Source organism: Protomyctophum bolini, assembly GCF_963924005.1.
Source record: "Protomyctophum bolini genome assembly, chromosome: 13".
Lineage (NCBI taxonomy): Eukaryota > Metazoa > Chordata > Actinopteri > Myctophiformes > Myctophidae > Protomyctophum > Protomyctophum bolini.
Genome location: NC_137874.1, coordinates 17,552,316 through 17,569,831, shown reverse-complemented (window position 1 = coordinate 17,569,831; position 17,516 = coordinate 17,552,316). Strand labels below are relative to the sequence as shown.

At 41.0% G+C, this 17,516-nt stretch overlaps 1 protein-coding gene across 1 annotated transcript in view; it reads left to right on the top strand.

The window, feature by feature from the left end:
* The first annotated feature begins 5,474 nt into the window (after positions 1-5,474).
* Positions 5,475-17,516, top strand: part of dlg2 (discs, large homolog 2) — a 138,926-nt gene continuing 126,884 nt past the window's right edge. The window contains exon 1 of the mRNA XM_080780778.1: positions 5,475-5,595. Within this exon, the coding sequence (XP_080636904.1) occupies positions 5,566-5,595 (30 nt within the window). The 5' untranslated portion in view covers positions 5,475-5,565. The remainder of the gene's footprint in view (positions 5,596-17,516) is intronic.

Genomic DNA, 17,516 nt, shown 5'->3' with positions numbered 1-17,516 from the left:
ATTTCACTTGGTGATGATTAGCCATGGTAGACCAGTCCTAGTATAATGCACCTTTAACACCTTTCACCCTTGGAGCTACAGTGTACTACCTGATTCCTCAAGAAGTCACTTAGCTTCATAATCCACACATCAATGAACGCACCGAAGTTAATGAGCTTATCTCTGGGCCAAGGACAAGGAGTCGGTCTTTGGGCTTAGGCCTCCATTCCCTTTTCCCAAATGTAACTTAATTACATGGTTCTCAGTAGTTTGTTTAAAAGGGGAAAATTAGTCACTGTGTATTGTGCATTGTGTCTTCATCCTCAAAGTAATAATAAACATTTACTGTACAGGAGAGTCATACAGAAACGGTACTTGCCAGCTAGTTTAAATAGGCCAATACAATGGTTCAATGGAGTCATGGCTTTACTTGATAAGATATCATGTCAGTGTCAAGTTAGGTTAGAGGGTCACTTCAGGCGTATGATAGATTCTGGGATAGTGTCCCATCACTGTCTGACAAACCAGCGATGGCCACGCCTTGTGTCTTCCTCTGAGTGACAGACCAGACAAGGGGAGGTTAACATTCGTTCACTCTATCTAATGCAATAAAGAGAAGCTTCCTGAGTCGCATATACTGACGAGATTAACTCTGTGGCGCTGGGAGGGAGAGCGTGAGGGACAGTATGTCCGGCAGAAGCGAGCGCTAACCAGGACTGTACGGCCACAGCATACTCCACAAATGAGAGCGGTAATTAAAGTCGAATTCTGCAATGCATCTCTTCAGCGGGAATGCCGATCGCCCTCCAGCAAACAGGTACCAAGAAAATCGGGAGAGATGTATGGTGGGGCTGTGGAGGATGGCATGGGGTAGGATAGGGAAGTTGGCTGATTATTGTCTTGGCGATTATTCTGTCGTTAACTTTTTCAATGAATCGAATAATTTAGATGATTGTTTACTTTTTAAATATACGTACCGGTATATCAACGAAGCAATGACACACTTATGGCATTTCTTTTTTTTTCTTTATCATTTTTATCCCATGATTGGGACATGGGGAGAGCAATGGACTCATGCTTCCTTCATGCCTGAGTGTCAAAGTTGCTCCTTTACACCTGACAGGCGGCAGTTTCCCTGGTTGGACGTGGCTCGTGGAAGGAACACGTTACATATAGTATGTATGTCGTGCAAACATTTAGAAAATTGCCGACCTGTAAGCTCACACAGTGATAGCCAGACCTTTTTGAGTGGTGCAACCACTCCAAGGATCAGTAATGTCCGGGACTATGTGACTATGTTTAGAGTACCAGTAGGGGCAAAAGTGGTGCTGTTACGCCAGAAACAGAGAGAGAGATAGTGTTGCACTGTTGCCTGCTAATGAGAGAGAGAGAGGCAGGCAGGCAGGCAGGCAGGCAGGCAGGGGGACAGGGGAGAGGGGAGTTGCACTCAGTTCACACGGGTGTGATTTGTTTTTTAAAGGTCTGGCAGATTTATCTGACAACGATGCAATGTTGTGAGCTTGTAGATCAGACATTTTCCCTCTCTTTTTGCCTATAATAACATGCCCACAATAGGGATTAATACATAATTTTATTAAATGATAAATTGTCGATAAATACCCATTTATAAACTATTTATAACTGTTGCCCCACTGAAGAACAATAGTTTTCTGGGAAGGCAATGTGTCGAGCTGAAAGTGAGTTTAAACACCAGAGAGTTCAGGCAGCCAAGTTGAGTGATGACAGGAGAGCCTGATACGTTATTGATTGCTCACAGGACGACACTGAGAAACACTGAGGAGTTGGAACCTTTGCGCACATTATGCTACATACTGTAATAACATCTCCTTCTCTGAGTGTAACCTCACTCTTCACACACCTGCCACATTAAATTGACTGCTTGGCTTTACAGACTGGCTTAGGCTGTAATAATTACACTTGAGATGTACTTGTTATATTGACTGATACTGTACATATAGTACAGTAGAAGATTGGAAAATAATATCAGTAACAGGCGTGTGTGTGCGTGTGTGTGTGTGTGTGTGTGTGTGTGTGTGTGTGTGTGTGTGTGTGTGTGTGTGTGTGTGTGTGTGTGTGTGTGTGTGTGTGTAATCAATCTGTACTGTATGTATCTGTAATGTCTGTAGGAGTGCAGGGCTGCAGCCTGCAGGCTATCATCTGTGGATAGATGGAAAAACATTAGATAAACTACCAGAGTGACGGATTACTTTACCTGGGTTACATCTTCTGATAGGTGTACTTGAATGTTGACATGACATAATAATCTAGTGTTTCATTAGCGCGACAGAACGTGACAAAATAGGCTACAGCTGAGCTTTGTTATGCAGCTGCCTGCTGCATGAACACATGCAGTAACATACTGTAAAGATACCAAGAAGGAGTGGACAGTGATGTCACTGTTATGCAACACGGAAGTAGTACAGACTTGAAGCTGTTTATAGTCTGTGATGTATATTTGTGACATCACTGATGAATCCTTGGTTTTACTCTTCCTGCGACCGAGTAGCCTCGGTACCCAGGCTTTCTTGTCACCGTCGTCTTGACTCTTTCTTTTTTCTTATGCCCCGGTGCATTGCACCGTCAATATTTTCGCCACTGGTCCTACCGAGGAAACTGCCCCCTGTCAGGTGATACGAAGCCTGCTCACTCCTTATGCATTGCAGGAAGCAGGTTGGCAGAGGGAGCGTAGCGCCCAGGATTACAGTTTAGAAAAATCTATCAATATGCCTAAATGGGCCTGCTTAATTTATTGTGCAAAATTATATTACTATACTGTGATATGATTATAAAGAGCAAATAAAATGGGAAAGAGCATATCTCATTGGTGGCATGTACAGTACCAATGATACAAGGACAAATGAGGATAAGTGAGTTTATGTAAATATAAACTCAATTGTAATGTAAAATAAAAGTCTACCTATTGATCCATACATTTTTAATAATTATCATACAACTGAGAAATTATGCATTTGTTTGTATAAGAGCTAATATGCAGGGTATATACCTAAAAGGTGCTTATTTATGTATAATGCAATTTCGTTCCATATAGTTTTCCTGCTGCTAAGCTTGCAAGATGAAAGATAACCCCAAACATAAAATATTTACACATCATTGCATAAGTCATTTTGCTGTGACTTGCATCTACTCTGTGCACCCTGTGAGAACAATATACTTCCGACAACATAATCTTAACACTTCTCAGCATCTGAGAAGTGTTAAGTATTCCACCACACATTGCTGGAAGTGCATGCATAATAATTAGTTTAGTTTAGTTCAATCATCGACAGTATGACAGAAATAATTTTACATCTCATCCAACATTTCAACAACTACTGTATACTACTGTACAGTTGTCAAAGATTCGTGCTGGAATCGAAAGCCATGATTGAGAACCATTTCTCTCTCCATGTTTTTTTTAGGCTGAGTAAAGTAACGTCAAGCCAAGGACTCATAGAGTAGAAATAATAGTGGCACAGTGGCACTAAGGCCAACTGTTAAGATAAAATACTTTTTAGGAAGTCGATCGTAAGGTGGTACAGAGGTGCAGGAAATGGATAATTTACTGCAAACCCAAAAAAATAAAAATCATACTGTATGGACAAAAATAATGGCATGAAAACACCCATCCATACCACAGTATAAACTCAACCCTAAGTTTACAAAACAAGTATCACACACCCAAGCCTTTTTCACATACTTGTAATGGTGTGCAGCAATCTAGACAGCTGCTACCAGTTCAGTCAAGCTATATGAATTATTAATACATACTGTAATACGTAATACTCCATAATCCTATCCTACAGTTCATGCTGCTTTCCCCTCAGAAGTATAGCACTGTCTTCAAACCTAAAAGCTTGTGCCGACTGGCGACTGTATTGTGTGTAGGAAAGGGGTCGAGCAATAATACAGCATTAGAAAGTAGGCTACCAAAATATATACAGTATGAATCTTCCTTCGTCGTTATGTAGTTGTTGCTTTATTTCTTGTCTTAATTTCAAACCTGTTTTTTCTATGGTGTTTTATCAGTGTAAAAAATCCAATCAAATGTTCATTTAAGTGTATCTTATCAAGATATTTTATTTTATTTTTTACAGTATACGGTAATTTATCGTGTGCATGTAGTGCTTATCTGTTTGTTTGCGTAGGCAAGCACTTAGAGGTGTGCGTGCGTGCGTGTGTGTGTATGTGTGCGTGCTTGCGTACATTTGTGATGTCATAAGCAAGAGTCATTTTGTTCACCACACACACAGTAGAAGTGTTTTGTTCACCACACACACACACACAGTAGAAGTGTTTTGTTCACCACACACACACACAGTAGAAGTGCCGGAATTGGATATGGCCTTGGCCACACACGCTCGCTCACTCTATGTTTCTCTCTCACAAGAACACAGATTATTTCTTTCCGTCTGACAGTGACCAATCATCATCCAGTATTTTCTTGCTGCATGAATAATAATGAAAGAATTAGAATGAGCAGGAGACACACTAACTTCTCAAATTTTAGCCGTCAAACACATCAACGCTCACACACACACATGCACAAAGACACACTCACGCACACGCTCGCACACACACACACACACACACACACAAAAGCCTGATTTGTACTTAATTGTGGTGGACAGTTGTCGCACACTGAAAATGGCAGATCTACAAACGCACAACACCTCCCGCTGCGACACATTGTGAGTAGATTGGCTATGTTCGGTGTGCACTGCGCACGTCTAAATCAGGGGTAATAGCCAAGTGAGACAGAGACCATGGGAATCAAATTCCTTCCGCTTAACTGGCAGCAGTACTGCCGTCTTCCACTCTGTTCTCTCCCCCCCCTCCCCCCCGCCTCTCTCTCTCTCTCTCTCTCTCTGTCTCTCTCTCTCGCTGCACACCGCTGCTCAGTCGCTCAGCAGAAGAGGGGAGAGCACAAGAGGAGAGGAGCCTGTCTAAAGCAGGAGAGAGAGGGAGAGAGAGAGGTGGATGAACGTCAGAGAGGGAGAGAAGCTCAGGAATGCTCTTGGGTCGGAGTAGGGGGCCAAGCCAGCGGCTCGCTCGCTTGCCGTGCGCGCTTGCCGTGCACGCTGCACACGCGTGTCGGTTGATGACGCTTGGCAGCCTCTGAGATGGCGTTAGGAATCCTGATTGCCTTCAGCGCTGTGGAGGAGGCATCCCGTTTCTCGCAGGGGGCCCACATGTAGTAGTGTCTGTCCGCCGTACTCTTCCTCGCCAACGAGCGCAAGTGTGTGTCTGTGGTGTGTGTGCTGCGTGTGTGTATGTCTGTGCACATGGAGCAGCTTCGGTCCCCTTCTACTTCTCCTTCTTCTGATCCTCCTCTACAGCAAACTCTCTTTTTTCTCTGTTAATTATTTTTCTTTTTTCACACTGCTATTCTATTCGTTTAGTTTAGTTTGTGTGTGTGTGTGTGTGTGTGTGTGTGTGTGTGTGTGTGTGAGTGAGAGAGAGAGAAAGAGAGAGAGAGAGAGAGAGAGTATGAGTGTGTGAGTGTTTTCAGCGGCAGTGGCCATGAGTTTGAACATAGGTTGAGAGCTCTTTTTTCCCACCATCAGTATGGATTGCCTTTGCATTGTCACTACTAAGGTAAGATGCTCAGTTTGAATGAGTGATTGACTGGATTAGAGAGAGAGAGAGAGAGAGAGAGAGAGAGAGAGAGAGTGTTGGAGAATGAAGCATGCCAGCAAGTCAGGAGGAAAGAAGCTTGCTCTGTGCAGTGGTTATTTCTGGATGTTTGTGCAAGGCAAAATGCTCAGTGTAATTTAACTGTGTGAAAATGTACACAAATGGACCCGTATTGACCCTTGGGTCAATTTGGGTCATTGCAGCGTACAGTATGTGTAGGGCACACATAGCATATATACAGTATAGCGACATGATATTGACATTGTGATATGATACTGCACTATAGGTATCATCTGGTATTTTGGATATCGTCTCTGTCGGGTGGCACCCTCAATATGTCCAAAACAGATACTTTTCAGGATTCAAATGGCAAAAGTAGCAGATCCACAAGCTTGTGGATCTGCGGTAATCTGCGGAAACAGCTCCACCAGAGAGCTCCAGATTTCCCTCTTCAGCACAACATTAGTAACTTCCTCCTGGGGGATCCCGAGGCGTTCCAATACCAGTGAGTCGATGTAATCCCTCCATCTCATCCTTGGTCTGCCCCGGGAGTCTCCTCCCAGTGGGATGTGCCTCGAAGACCTCCCTAGGGAGACGCTCGAGAGGCATCCTAACCAGATGCCCGAACCACCTAAGCTGGCTCCTTTCCAGGAGAAGAAGCAGCGACTTCTCACCATATCTCTAAGAGAGATGCCAGCCACCCGTTTATGACCATAGGTGAGAGTAGAAACGAAGATTGCTCGGTAGACTGATCCTTCTGGTGAGCCAGAAGAAAATATCTGGTCCATAAGATTTTTCTATTGACAATATCTGTAGAGGGCGCAGTGGAGTAGCTAAAACATTTTTCTTCCGGTGAAATATTTTCTTTTCCGGCCTAAATTTTTATACGTGTGGTGTAGGGGTCAGAGTGTGTCCACTAGGAAAAGTAGGCTTTCAACTCCACAAAACCATCTTTGTCCTCCTAACGCTATGGACCAAAGCTACTGCTTTTGATGCTTTTGTGTGACACTACCTGTATAGTGTGGTCTGAAGTAGGACATTAATTTATGAAAAGAACACAAACGGAGATAAGATGTTTCTGCCTGACAACAGCAATATCATCTGAGATTTTGGATAATGGTATATATTACGATATTCCTGGTTTTAAAGGCAGCATCACACAGTAAGCTTCATGGATTCATCACACAGTAAGCTATGTAAGCTTCATGGATTCATCACACAGTAAGCTTCATGGATTCATCACACAGTAAGCTTCATGGATTCATCACAGTAAGCTTCATAGATTCATCACACAGTAAGCTTCATGGATTCATCCCACAGTAAGCTTCATGGATTCATCACACAGTAAGCTTCATGGATTCATCCCACAGTAAGCTTCATGGATTCATCACAGTAAGCTTCATAGATTCATCACACAGTAAGCTTCATGGATTCATCACACAGTAAGCTTCATGGATTCATCACAGTAAGCTTCATATATTCATCACACAGTAAGCTTCATGGATTCATCCCACAGTAAGCTTCATGGATTCATCACAGTAAGCTTCATGGATTCATCACACAGTAAGCTTCATGGATTCATCCCACAGTAAGCTTCATGGATTCATCACACAGTAAGCTTCATGGATTCATCACACAGTAAACTTCATGGATAATTCAACTTTTTGTGTTTTTTCAAAAGTTGAAGATCTGTAAGCTTGAAACGCTGCACGAATCGACATATTTGCTACTTTTGATATATTTTTTATTTGAATCCTGAAAAGTAACAGTTTTGGACGTGTGGAGGTTTCCACCTGACAGACGATATGTCACTCACTCATACCGTTATACAAGCAGCCAAATGTTGGTGTGACACGCAAGACTGTTCTAGCAACAACATTTACAATACAACGAGAGAGAGAGAGAGAGAGATCAGCTATTTGTGTGCACAAACAACATCTTTGTTTGTCACTCACTTTAGCACCAGTGTCTTTGCCTCATCACTATGTGTTTCGAAGGGAATAATCTAATAACTGAATGTTTTCATTGTGTGTGTGTGTGTGTGTGTGTGTGTGTGTGTGGGGTGGGATTTAGCAAAGGGCTAATTGTGAAGATTGGCTACTATTATCTAGTTAATGGTGTTGTGTCTTCATTATTGTCCTTGTTCCTTTTAACTACAGTATCCGCAAGTGTATCAAAGTGAAGTCTGCATTGACCATTCTGAGTGAACCTGGCTTGGACCTCTTGGGACCGCCATTTAAGCAGAAAATATCTATTGAGGGGTTTTCAGCCTAAGTTTAGGCAACATAGCCTACGTCCATAAAGACGTGGCCCAGACATCTTTGTTGAGGACAAATGGTCTCTCTCTCTCTCTCTCTCGCTCTCTCTCTGTCTTTCTCCCTCAGTGTTTGTGTGTGTGTGTGTGTGTGTGTGTGTGTGTGTGTGTGTGTGTTTTCCTGATCTATCTGAGCACACACATAAACTCACACGTGGCCGGTGCGGTAGTAACATGGACAATTACGATGTTGATTCGCTGAAAGCCATGGTGAAATATTCACGCTTGTTTTGTGTTCAGTGTGGGGAGCCATTACTGAGAAACCCAGCATGTTCTGCCTCCTCTTAAAGTGGTTCACATCATGTGCCTCTGTGTTGTGAAGAAGTTTGCTGGGTGAGGTCAGTGGTAAACCATAAACTGTGGTTGAACTGAATTGGACTTTGCCTTGTTAGAGTTGCTGTGGATGGATGTGGATGCATGGAAGGGGATGTTGAATCACAAGGTGAGATTGCTCAGCCAGTGCATTATAGTGACTGTTTTGTAGTGTTTTATATGTATTAACTTACTCTACCATACAGATTGGTTATAATAATGTTACATTCATTAAGTTGTTTAGTTTTGCGAACCGCAGCTTTAACACCGGGTCCATTTGGTTACATTTTGTGCACTTTGTGTCTTTGAGTTACACAGTTTGTACAATCCTTGAGTTACAAATGGGTAAATTAACCATGAGGATTTTACAGGATACTTTGCAGGCTTGATATGTGTGCATTAATGTACAGTATATGCATGTTGGTTACACATGTGCACACCACACAGCCCTGCATCTTGTCACTGTACTGTGCACTGTACATGTACTGTACACAGCTGATCATCCTACTGACAAGCTGTAAAACGAGTTTACGTGTGTGGTACCAATACCACACTGTATATATACTGGTGGTGTACTGTATACCAAAACTTTATAATTTGAAGGACCCACTACACTTCTCAAGTGCAGTGTTGTGTATGAGTATGATTGGCACACAGTTTGGAATACAACGTGAAAATTGAACTCAAAATCACCCTGGCATGGGCCGGGACGCACTTTGTTATTTTGTCCATCTATCAAAAGGGGAGACTTCTGTACATCATACATTAACTTTCCCTCTAAAACGGTGTCGCATCTCAAAAGTCAAATTGTCAGATTGAGGGCGATTGTGGCTCAGGAGGTATAGTGCAGGTCGTCCAATGATCCCTGGGTCGGCGTTTCGAATCCCGGCTCCTCCTGTCCACATGTCGAAGTGTCCTTGGGCAAGACACTGAACCCTACACTGCCTCCAATGAGTCGGTCGGTGTGAGCTTGCCACCATTGGTGTGTGAATGTGGGTTAGGGTTAGTGACGCTGGCGTTGACTGTTCGCCGCTTCACCTCCCAATGTATGAATGAATAAACCATTGTAAAGCGATTTGAGCACTTGGAAAAGTGCTATAAATGCCATTCATTCATTGAGACCAATGATTGTGATGAACGATTTTGTGCTTTTGTCATTGAACATTGAGAAAGCTTAGGCTTCGTAAATACAAAAGCCTCTCCAATTGATCCAAAATGCCACAGCTCGCTTGGTCTTCAACCAGCCAAAATTCTCACACGTCTCCCCGCTTCTCAGCTCCCTCCATTGGCTCCCAGTCGCTGCCCGCACAGAATACAAAACTCTGATGCTGGCATTCAAAGCAACCAAAGGCATGGCACGTCTGATCGAGCCCTACAAACCCTCCCGCGCACTCAGATCAGCCAACATATATAGCCAAAATACGGTATATCATGTACTATGGAAAAAATATTTGTAATAATTTTATAATTAAAATAAAATTTATTTTTTTTGTCCTTTCTGCCTAATAATAGTACATAGTAGAGAGAGACATGAAACAGGAGAGGTGAAACAGTGAGTGACACGGGGCAACGGTAGTTTGGCTCAGGAATTGAACCTGGGACTCGCTGCATCAGAGAGCCTATAGTATAGTATACAGTATGTGGAATGTGCCTTAACCCCCAATATTTTGGCTATTTTTGACTCAAATAATCACGACTACGCACTAGCTACAGTTAGCTACTGTAAAACTGGTAAATTGACAGTGGTGGAAATACTCAAGGACTAAAGTACTAAAGTAAAAGTAGCAATACTGGCAATGTGGAAATATACTCTGTTACAAGTACCAGTCCTGAATTAAAAATGTACTTGAGTAAAAGTATTGTTGTAAAAATATACTCAAAGTATCTAAAACACCGCGACACATTGTGAGCTTGTAGATCGGCTATTTTCAAATGGTCAAAATGTATACAGAGCTGAAGTGGTTATTAATGCATGTTTTATTTATTTACAACTACAAAGTAACTAGTAACAACAAATTGTAGTGGAATAAAAAAGTACAAAAAAATTGAAATATTCCAGTAAAGTAAAAAAAAGAATAACTCAAAATTGTACTTAAGTACAGTGCTAGAGTAAATGTACTTAGTTACTTTACACCACTGTGAATACATGATGCACGCTGTGCTGAGGGATCGTAGACTCGACTGTATGACATCATTAAGGGGGCTGCATGCTTTATGTATGACATCATTAAGGGGGCTGACATGCTTTATGTAATGTTCAAGTGTAGCCCACACACAATGAGGAATCCTATCATAGTAGGTTCCCACGTCGCTCTCTGATAGAAACCTTGTATGTCCAAAACTGTTACTTTGTAGGAAATGGAAAAGATATATCTGTGTTCCAATGGATCCAATTAATACTCTTCATTTGTTGAATATTCATAAACCCTGTGTGTGTCGGGCAGAAACCTCCTCTATCCAACAGTTTTTTTTCTAAATTAATGTCCTACTTTGCAATTACTTCAGGGGTAGCCAACCTTAGTCCACTCACATCTATATACATATAACACCCTGCACATAATTCTACATTAATTCAAACTGATAACTGGACGAGTCTAATGATCATTATATCCTAACGTGAAATAACTTATTTTTAAATAAATAGAAAATACCGGTAATATAGGTTATCTATAACTTGTGGACAATAAAAATCTGTTGGAAATATGTGATTTTGATGTGTCATCATAATTAAACTTAATGTTGATATTACATTGACTATCAAGAAAATGAAAACATGGCACTTCAAGTCAAAAAGGATGCCGACCCCTGCCCTACTTGAACATACTACAGTGTCACACAAACATACGCTTTTGAGCTTGTATATCTGATACTATTGCTACTTTTGAATTTATATCATGAAAAGGAAAGGTTTTGGACATAATGACCCGACAGAGACAATATAGGCCTTTATTGTTTGTGATTAAAGTTCTTAGAAATGATCAAACCTTTTCCTCTATTACCTTTTTCAAAATATATTAAAAAGTAGCAAAAATAGCATACCTAACAAGCTCACAGGGCGTCTCATCGCAACACATAATTATGAGCTTGTAGATCGGCTATTTATGCTGTAGTGTGAACGAGTATTAATTTACCAAAAATATTTCAGCCATGCCTCATCACTCAGACAAGTGAAGGCCGCTGTGGTGCGTCACAGGAGCGGGACACAACAGCGTCGAACGTACACGGCTTATTGTCCTATCTGCTCAAGTGTGTTCTTCTATGTCTGATGGACATATTCAAGGTTTCTGCCCGACAGCAACGTTCTGCTTTTGAATATATTTTTTAAATATCGTGAATGTGTGTCATGAGAGAAGACAACCATAGGCCAGATTAATGAACAAAGCCGTTTGTGCTGTGTATCGTATGCAGATGTGGTGGCACAAACTCTGTGACTGTTAGCTTTGTGCTAAAATGTCTCCAAAGGCGAGTCATAGATTTGTGTGACCTTGTAGGATTGCTGTTGATGTGCTTTATAAATAAATGTTTCATGCAGTGACTCATGCAGTGACTCAAGGTCCTGCCACATCAAAAGTGGAAATGGGTTTGTGAAGTTTTCAGAAGATGGTGTGTGTGTGTGTGTGTGTGTGTGTGTGTGTGTGTGTGTGTCACTCACTCACTCACTCACTCACTCACTCACTCACTCACTACGTCATCATACATCATCATACATTCCATGCTCAACAGAGTGTGATTTTTTTTTATGACAAATGCCTACATAGATATCAATATGACTATGGGTTCACAGTACACATACTTGTTATTTTATCTTTTTGAGCAGTGCAGCTGTTCCTATGCACAGCATTGTGTATTTCCGTTTAAGCACGGAATGTGTTTGTAGCACGGAATGTCATGATTATTTTTCAATTATATTTGTATTGATTTTTAGATATTTGTGATGATTTGATTGGCTGATCTTTGATGACGTTCTCATCATCATACGTCATCATCATGATAAAAGGCACTGCTCACTTCACATGAGGGTGGCTTTTAAGTGTAGCAACAGTGAAACCAGAACATTACTGTATAGCTAAACAGTGCTCTACATTCCACAGACCAGAAGAAGGAGCGATCTAGCCACATTCAGATTTCTCTTGTTGTGTTTTTAGACGGTTGCGTCCTCTCTCAAACGAGCACGTGCCCGGTCGGGCAACCTGAGCAAAATCCACCTGCGCAGGTGGGCAAAAATGACATATATTATATGAGTGTACAGCTGTATAGTAGAATAGCCTTCACGGTGTTGAATGGAACTATTACAGTGCAGAAATATTGAGCTCTTCAAAAGTGCCCCTGCTGCCTGTTACTCATCTGGCTGACATCAAATCTTGCACATCGCATTTATCTTGACCCACAATCCACTCCCCCAATTGAGTGTATCGTGGCATAATAATATGATTTTTTACAATTCACGGCTATGTTATGTAATGCTTAGGATGAGTACTGAGTGTGCAGTAGCATGTGAGGGAGGGACAGACAGAGGGGAAAAGAGAGATGAAAAAGCACTCTTACACGAATGGGTTGATTTGCTGCCACCATTTCTGTTTTTAGATTATCTGTCCGGTCTATATTCAGACGTGCATGTGAGGGAGGTAATGCACAGGAAGCTTTTCTGTCATGCCACACACAACATATGCACGCACATACAGACAGACAGACAGACAGAGCTCCTATGGGGACAAATCAGTTGTCATAGCATTACTATGTAACACAGGATAGAACAAGAAATAGAGATGGAAGTAAAGTATAATACCAATAGCACAGGGATTAGGACAACTGGAAAGGACTCCCAGAAACCAGATATATACCTACTACTTGCTTGGCCCTCAGCACTCTGATTCTCATTTATTTAAGTTGCAAAGTGCAGTACACATATTCCATGTTTAATGAATAATGCCACATGTCATGAATAATTATGAATCGCGTTGTCCCCCTGAATTTGCCTTGAGAATTTCAGCGATGGCTGCCTCAGCTTCAGATTTGTGAACCAGCCATGACTAAGCTTGCTGATTCCTTGAGAACCACTGTATCTGTTCAGTTTAATCCGTCACCCCTTCAAGGCTAATACTTGTTTATGTTTTGCTTGACAGGAGTGCCATATTTTCAACTGAAAAAATGTGTGATTCAACACTTTTTCAGTTGTCGAGTGACATTTGTTTGAAAGGGTGACGTATACATTTGAGCCATTAACCTGGTGAGTGGAATTCATGTCATTAGCTTTTATCCTCCAGTTAAGAGGCAGGGAATCAGGACAACCAGTGGAGACAGCAGAGAGGGTTCTCTGTTATCCTCAAGGTTAAAGGTTCTCACAGCATCCATACTGACTGTTGGTTTAATGAAACCTCTTTAGTGCCTTGAAGGTCTAAGATTAGAACTGGCTTACATGATTAATTAAAGCCCAGATGAAGACTTACAGTGGTCGAACCACGTTGGGTTTTTAACGATTGAACCCAGGGTGCCCACAATTGTTTTACTTGAGAGCTACTTTCAAAATGACCAGGTCAATAAGATCTAACCACCGGGGAAAGAAAACCCATTATGCTGAAAATAGTTTAAATATGTACCTGAGGGGGCTTTGGAATAGCGGCAATGGCGTTACATATAAGACAAATGTACTTGGAATGGGAAATAGAGGCGGAAATGGAATAGGTACGTGTAGGGGCTTTTTGTATTTCATTTGTACAGCTACTGATGTTTGTGCACAGGAACACTCTTGAAAACTAAATATTGCATTGTGGGTTTGAGCCCTTTTTGATGTCAATCAATCAAGTCACCTTAATTCTTTCTTCTTTTATTATATATATATATTTAAATTAAATATTATTTTGGCGCATGTCATGTGATCTACCTGCACAGCCTTTGTGATCTACTGGTACGTAGATCGCAATCTACTTTTTGGGCACCCCTTAATGGGGCTACATTTTTGCTTGATTAATAAATCCTTTTATTTATTTCCTTACTCATTGATTTATTTATTTTTTCCTTCAATTTTGGAGTGCCTGGGTTGCTTTGCTGTTTAACCGGCTTACATACAGTAGGTGTACTAAACATAAGCTGTTTGTGGCACATTAGCTTGCTGTCTTGTTTGCCAGGCACATTTCCCCTTCAGAAATGCACTGCCAGTAAGCCCCAGGAGTGTGAATAACACATTATATTCACACCCTGTAAGCTCCTCGCATTTACCTGCTGTTTCTCAATTTACAGTTCAAAAATACCGCATTTTGGTATTTGTCCAAATGTGCTGAGTTCCAGTCATAACCAGTGATGTGACTGTGTAATGTACTTGGCCGAGTTGATCTTTACCTGACCTCTGGTCAAGGCATTGACCAGGACAGCAACTGTCCTGCCGTTGCCTTATTTGTTCTCTCATAGTGTTGACATTCTTTTTACTTGTGCAGAAGGTTATAATGGTCCAACTTTTACATTTTTGTGATTTATCATGGGCCTATTTGAGAAGTTGGTCAGTTCCTGCATGGTTGTTAGTACGTAAATTAACATTTAAATATTTTACCAATATTTTGTTTAATTTGTTTGTGCATTTTGAGATAAGAAACTGGAAGTCATGCGAGACGTAGTCTCAAGACAGACTGTTGACAGGGGGTGCTGTTTGGATTGGTTGGCCTTTCTGCCCCCCAAAATATCGGAATCGGTATCTGCCTTCATTAATCCATCAGAATCTCTGGCGAACATTTGGTGAGATAGCATATGTACAAGCTCACAATGCATTGCAAGGAGTGAGAGCTTGTATATCAGCTATTTTCAAAAAGGTGGAGGCCAAGTATAGAACCCTGGGGGACCACTGTCAACAAAGTATCTATAGGGTTTACGTGGATAATACTGTACATTTGGTACTTGTCAGATTGCTCGGCATCCATCCAAGCAGTGCCAAGCAAGGCCGCTAATTGAGCTGACACTTCTTAACCAAAGCACAATTAAACACTGCTAATAAACCCCTATAATTTGTGCAATCAAGATGCATCAATTACTTGGCTAAAGTGTTTGTCAATCAAAATAAGACATCCTAGATCAAGTTGAACCTTACAATTTTCTCAACACTGCATCTCTAAACATGCATTTCTATTAATCTATACAGTATGTGTCTCATACCATTTAACCACTTGAAGCCTAGTCTCCCAATGTTGGGCATCTGTAAGCTTTTTTGATTGATTGATTAATTGATTACTTTATTAGTCGACTGTGGCTCAGGAGGTAGAGCAGGTCGTCCAATGATCCATGGGTCGGCGGTTCGAATCCCGGCTCCTCATGTCTACATGTCGAAGTGTCCTTGGGCAAGACACTGAACCCCAAATTGCTCCCGATGTGCTGGTTGGTACCTTGCATGGCTTCTGCCGCAATCGGTGTATGAATGGGTGAATGTAATGCACAATCTACCAAGGCGCTATATAAATGCACCATTTACCATTTATTTACCATTTTAGTCAGTCAATAATGTAAACAGCACGTGGTACAGTCAGACATTGACGTTAAAAGGATAACACAAAGTATGTATTTAATTCATCAACATAGCATAACAATGTCATCAACAAATATATCAGCTACAGTAAGCTACTAGTTCACAACATGTCACAATACGAGAGAGATTTGGCCCTAGGGGCTACATTTTCGTCACCGCTAAACCCCTTATCCCTAAACTTCTTTGCCTTTTTTTTTTTTACTATTTTGCAAAACATTTTTTAATAGTTAAAATGGCCAGTCTACAAGCTCACAATGTGTCAATGTAGATTGGCTAGTTGAACTATTCAAAAATGTTTTGCAAAATAGTAAAAAAAAAAAGGCAAAGAAGTTTAGGGATAAGGGGTTTAGCGGTGACGAAAATGGAGCCCCCAGATCTTGCCCCCTTACCCCTTATCCCTAAACTTATTTGCCATTTTTTACCATTTTTAAAACATTTAAGTACAAATAGCCGATCTACAAGCTAACAACGTGTCGATGTAGTTTGGCTAGTTGAACTATTGGAACCTTGGTATAGAGGGAAAAAGGATGGGCCCAAGGATTGACCGCTGGGGAAGTCAACAAAGTACAAGTTTTGAGTGGTTAAGATACATGGGATTCTAAGACAATAACAATTGTGATTGTAGCATACAATGAGGAATACATTATTAGTTTATTTTAACATTTATTTACTGTATTGAGGGAGAGCCCTCAGCCCACAGAGTTTTGATTTGTGCAGTTATTATGGTAATAATGATTAGATTTATTATGTCAGCATCTTTGTGCATTACACAAAGATGGGAATTACAGCAATGGACCAAAAATAATTCTCATCATAAAAGTGAATTATGCCAAAAACATCTAAACTTATAGGCAAAGCAAATGTTAGCTTTATTTCCTCCCACAGCTCCGTATTACAATGTCCCCATTAGCTTAGATTACTATCATGTTGAGAGTGAAGACTTTAAAGGCTTCATCCACCAGTTACACCACTGTATGGAGAAGTAGGCTCCATGCATCCCAAAAAGACCTTGGGGGTTTTCCATCCACATTGTCATGATGGACTGAGAGTTGTTTGTGGGTCTGTCATAATAACAAACGCAGCTCCTATGAACAAACTTTGAAGAGTTGATCAATCTTTCAACACGTCACATGATTGATTTGTAGTGAGGCATTGTGTTGTAGGAATGAATGACATTGTGCTTGAGTTAATATGCTTTACATGCAACAACTTATTCTATGCATGGTATCAATCTTATTTCACCAACCTATTCAAGTAACAAAGCTATACCATCCCCTCTCTGCTGTGCAGAATGGACTGGAGGCAACCACCATATCCATGTTCCATGGATGTCAAGGAATAAACAATGAAAGAGAACATTAAAATGCTGATGTGATTCACAGAGTAAAGGTCAGAGTGGTGTCTTGGTGAGATTAAATAGAGGGGAACAGAGGGATGTGCATGTAGAGAGAAACAAGCACTTAACATCACCAAGGTTCATGGCTTTCTAGTTAAAGGCTGTGTTTTCTGCTAAAGTGATGATGAAATTGTTATTGTTAAAGAGTGACTGCTCAATCCCGTAGTTGTTGCCTTGTCTGTAAACAAAACCTTTTTACATTATCTTCCGATCACGAAGGGCTGAACAATTAATTGAAAACAACATTTGATTTCCAAATAACAGTGGTTGCAATTATTCACTGCCAGGTATTAAAGACGGGGTGCAAATGCTAAAAGTGTGAAAAAAGCATTTTTCATTTCCCTACGTCTTTA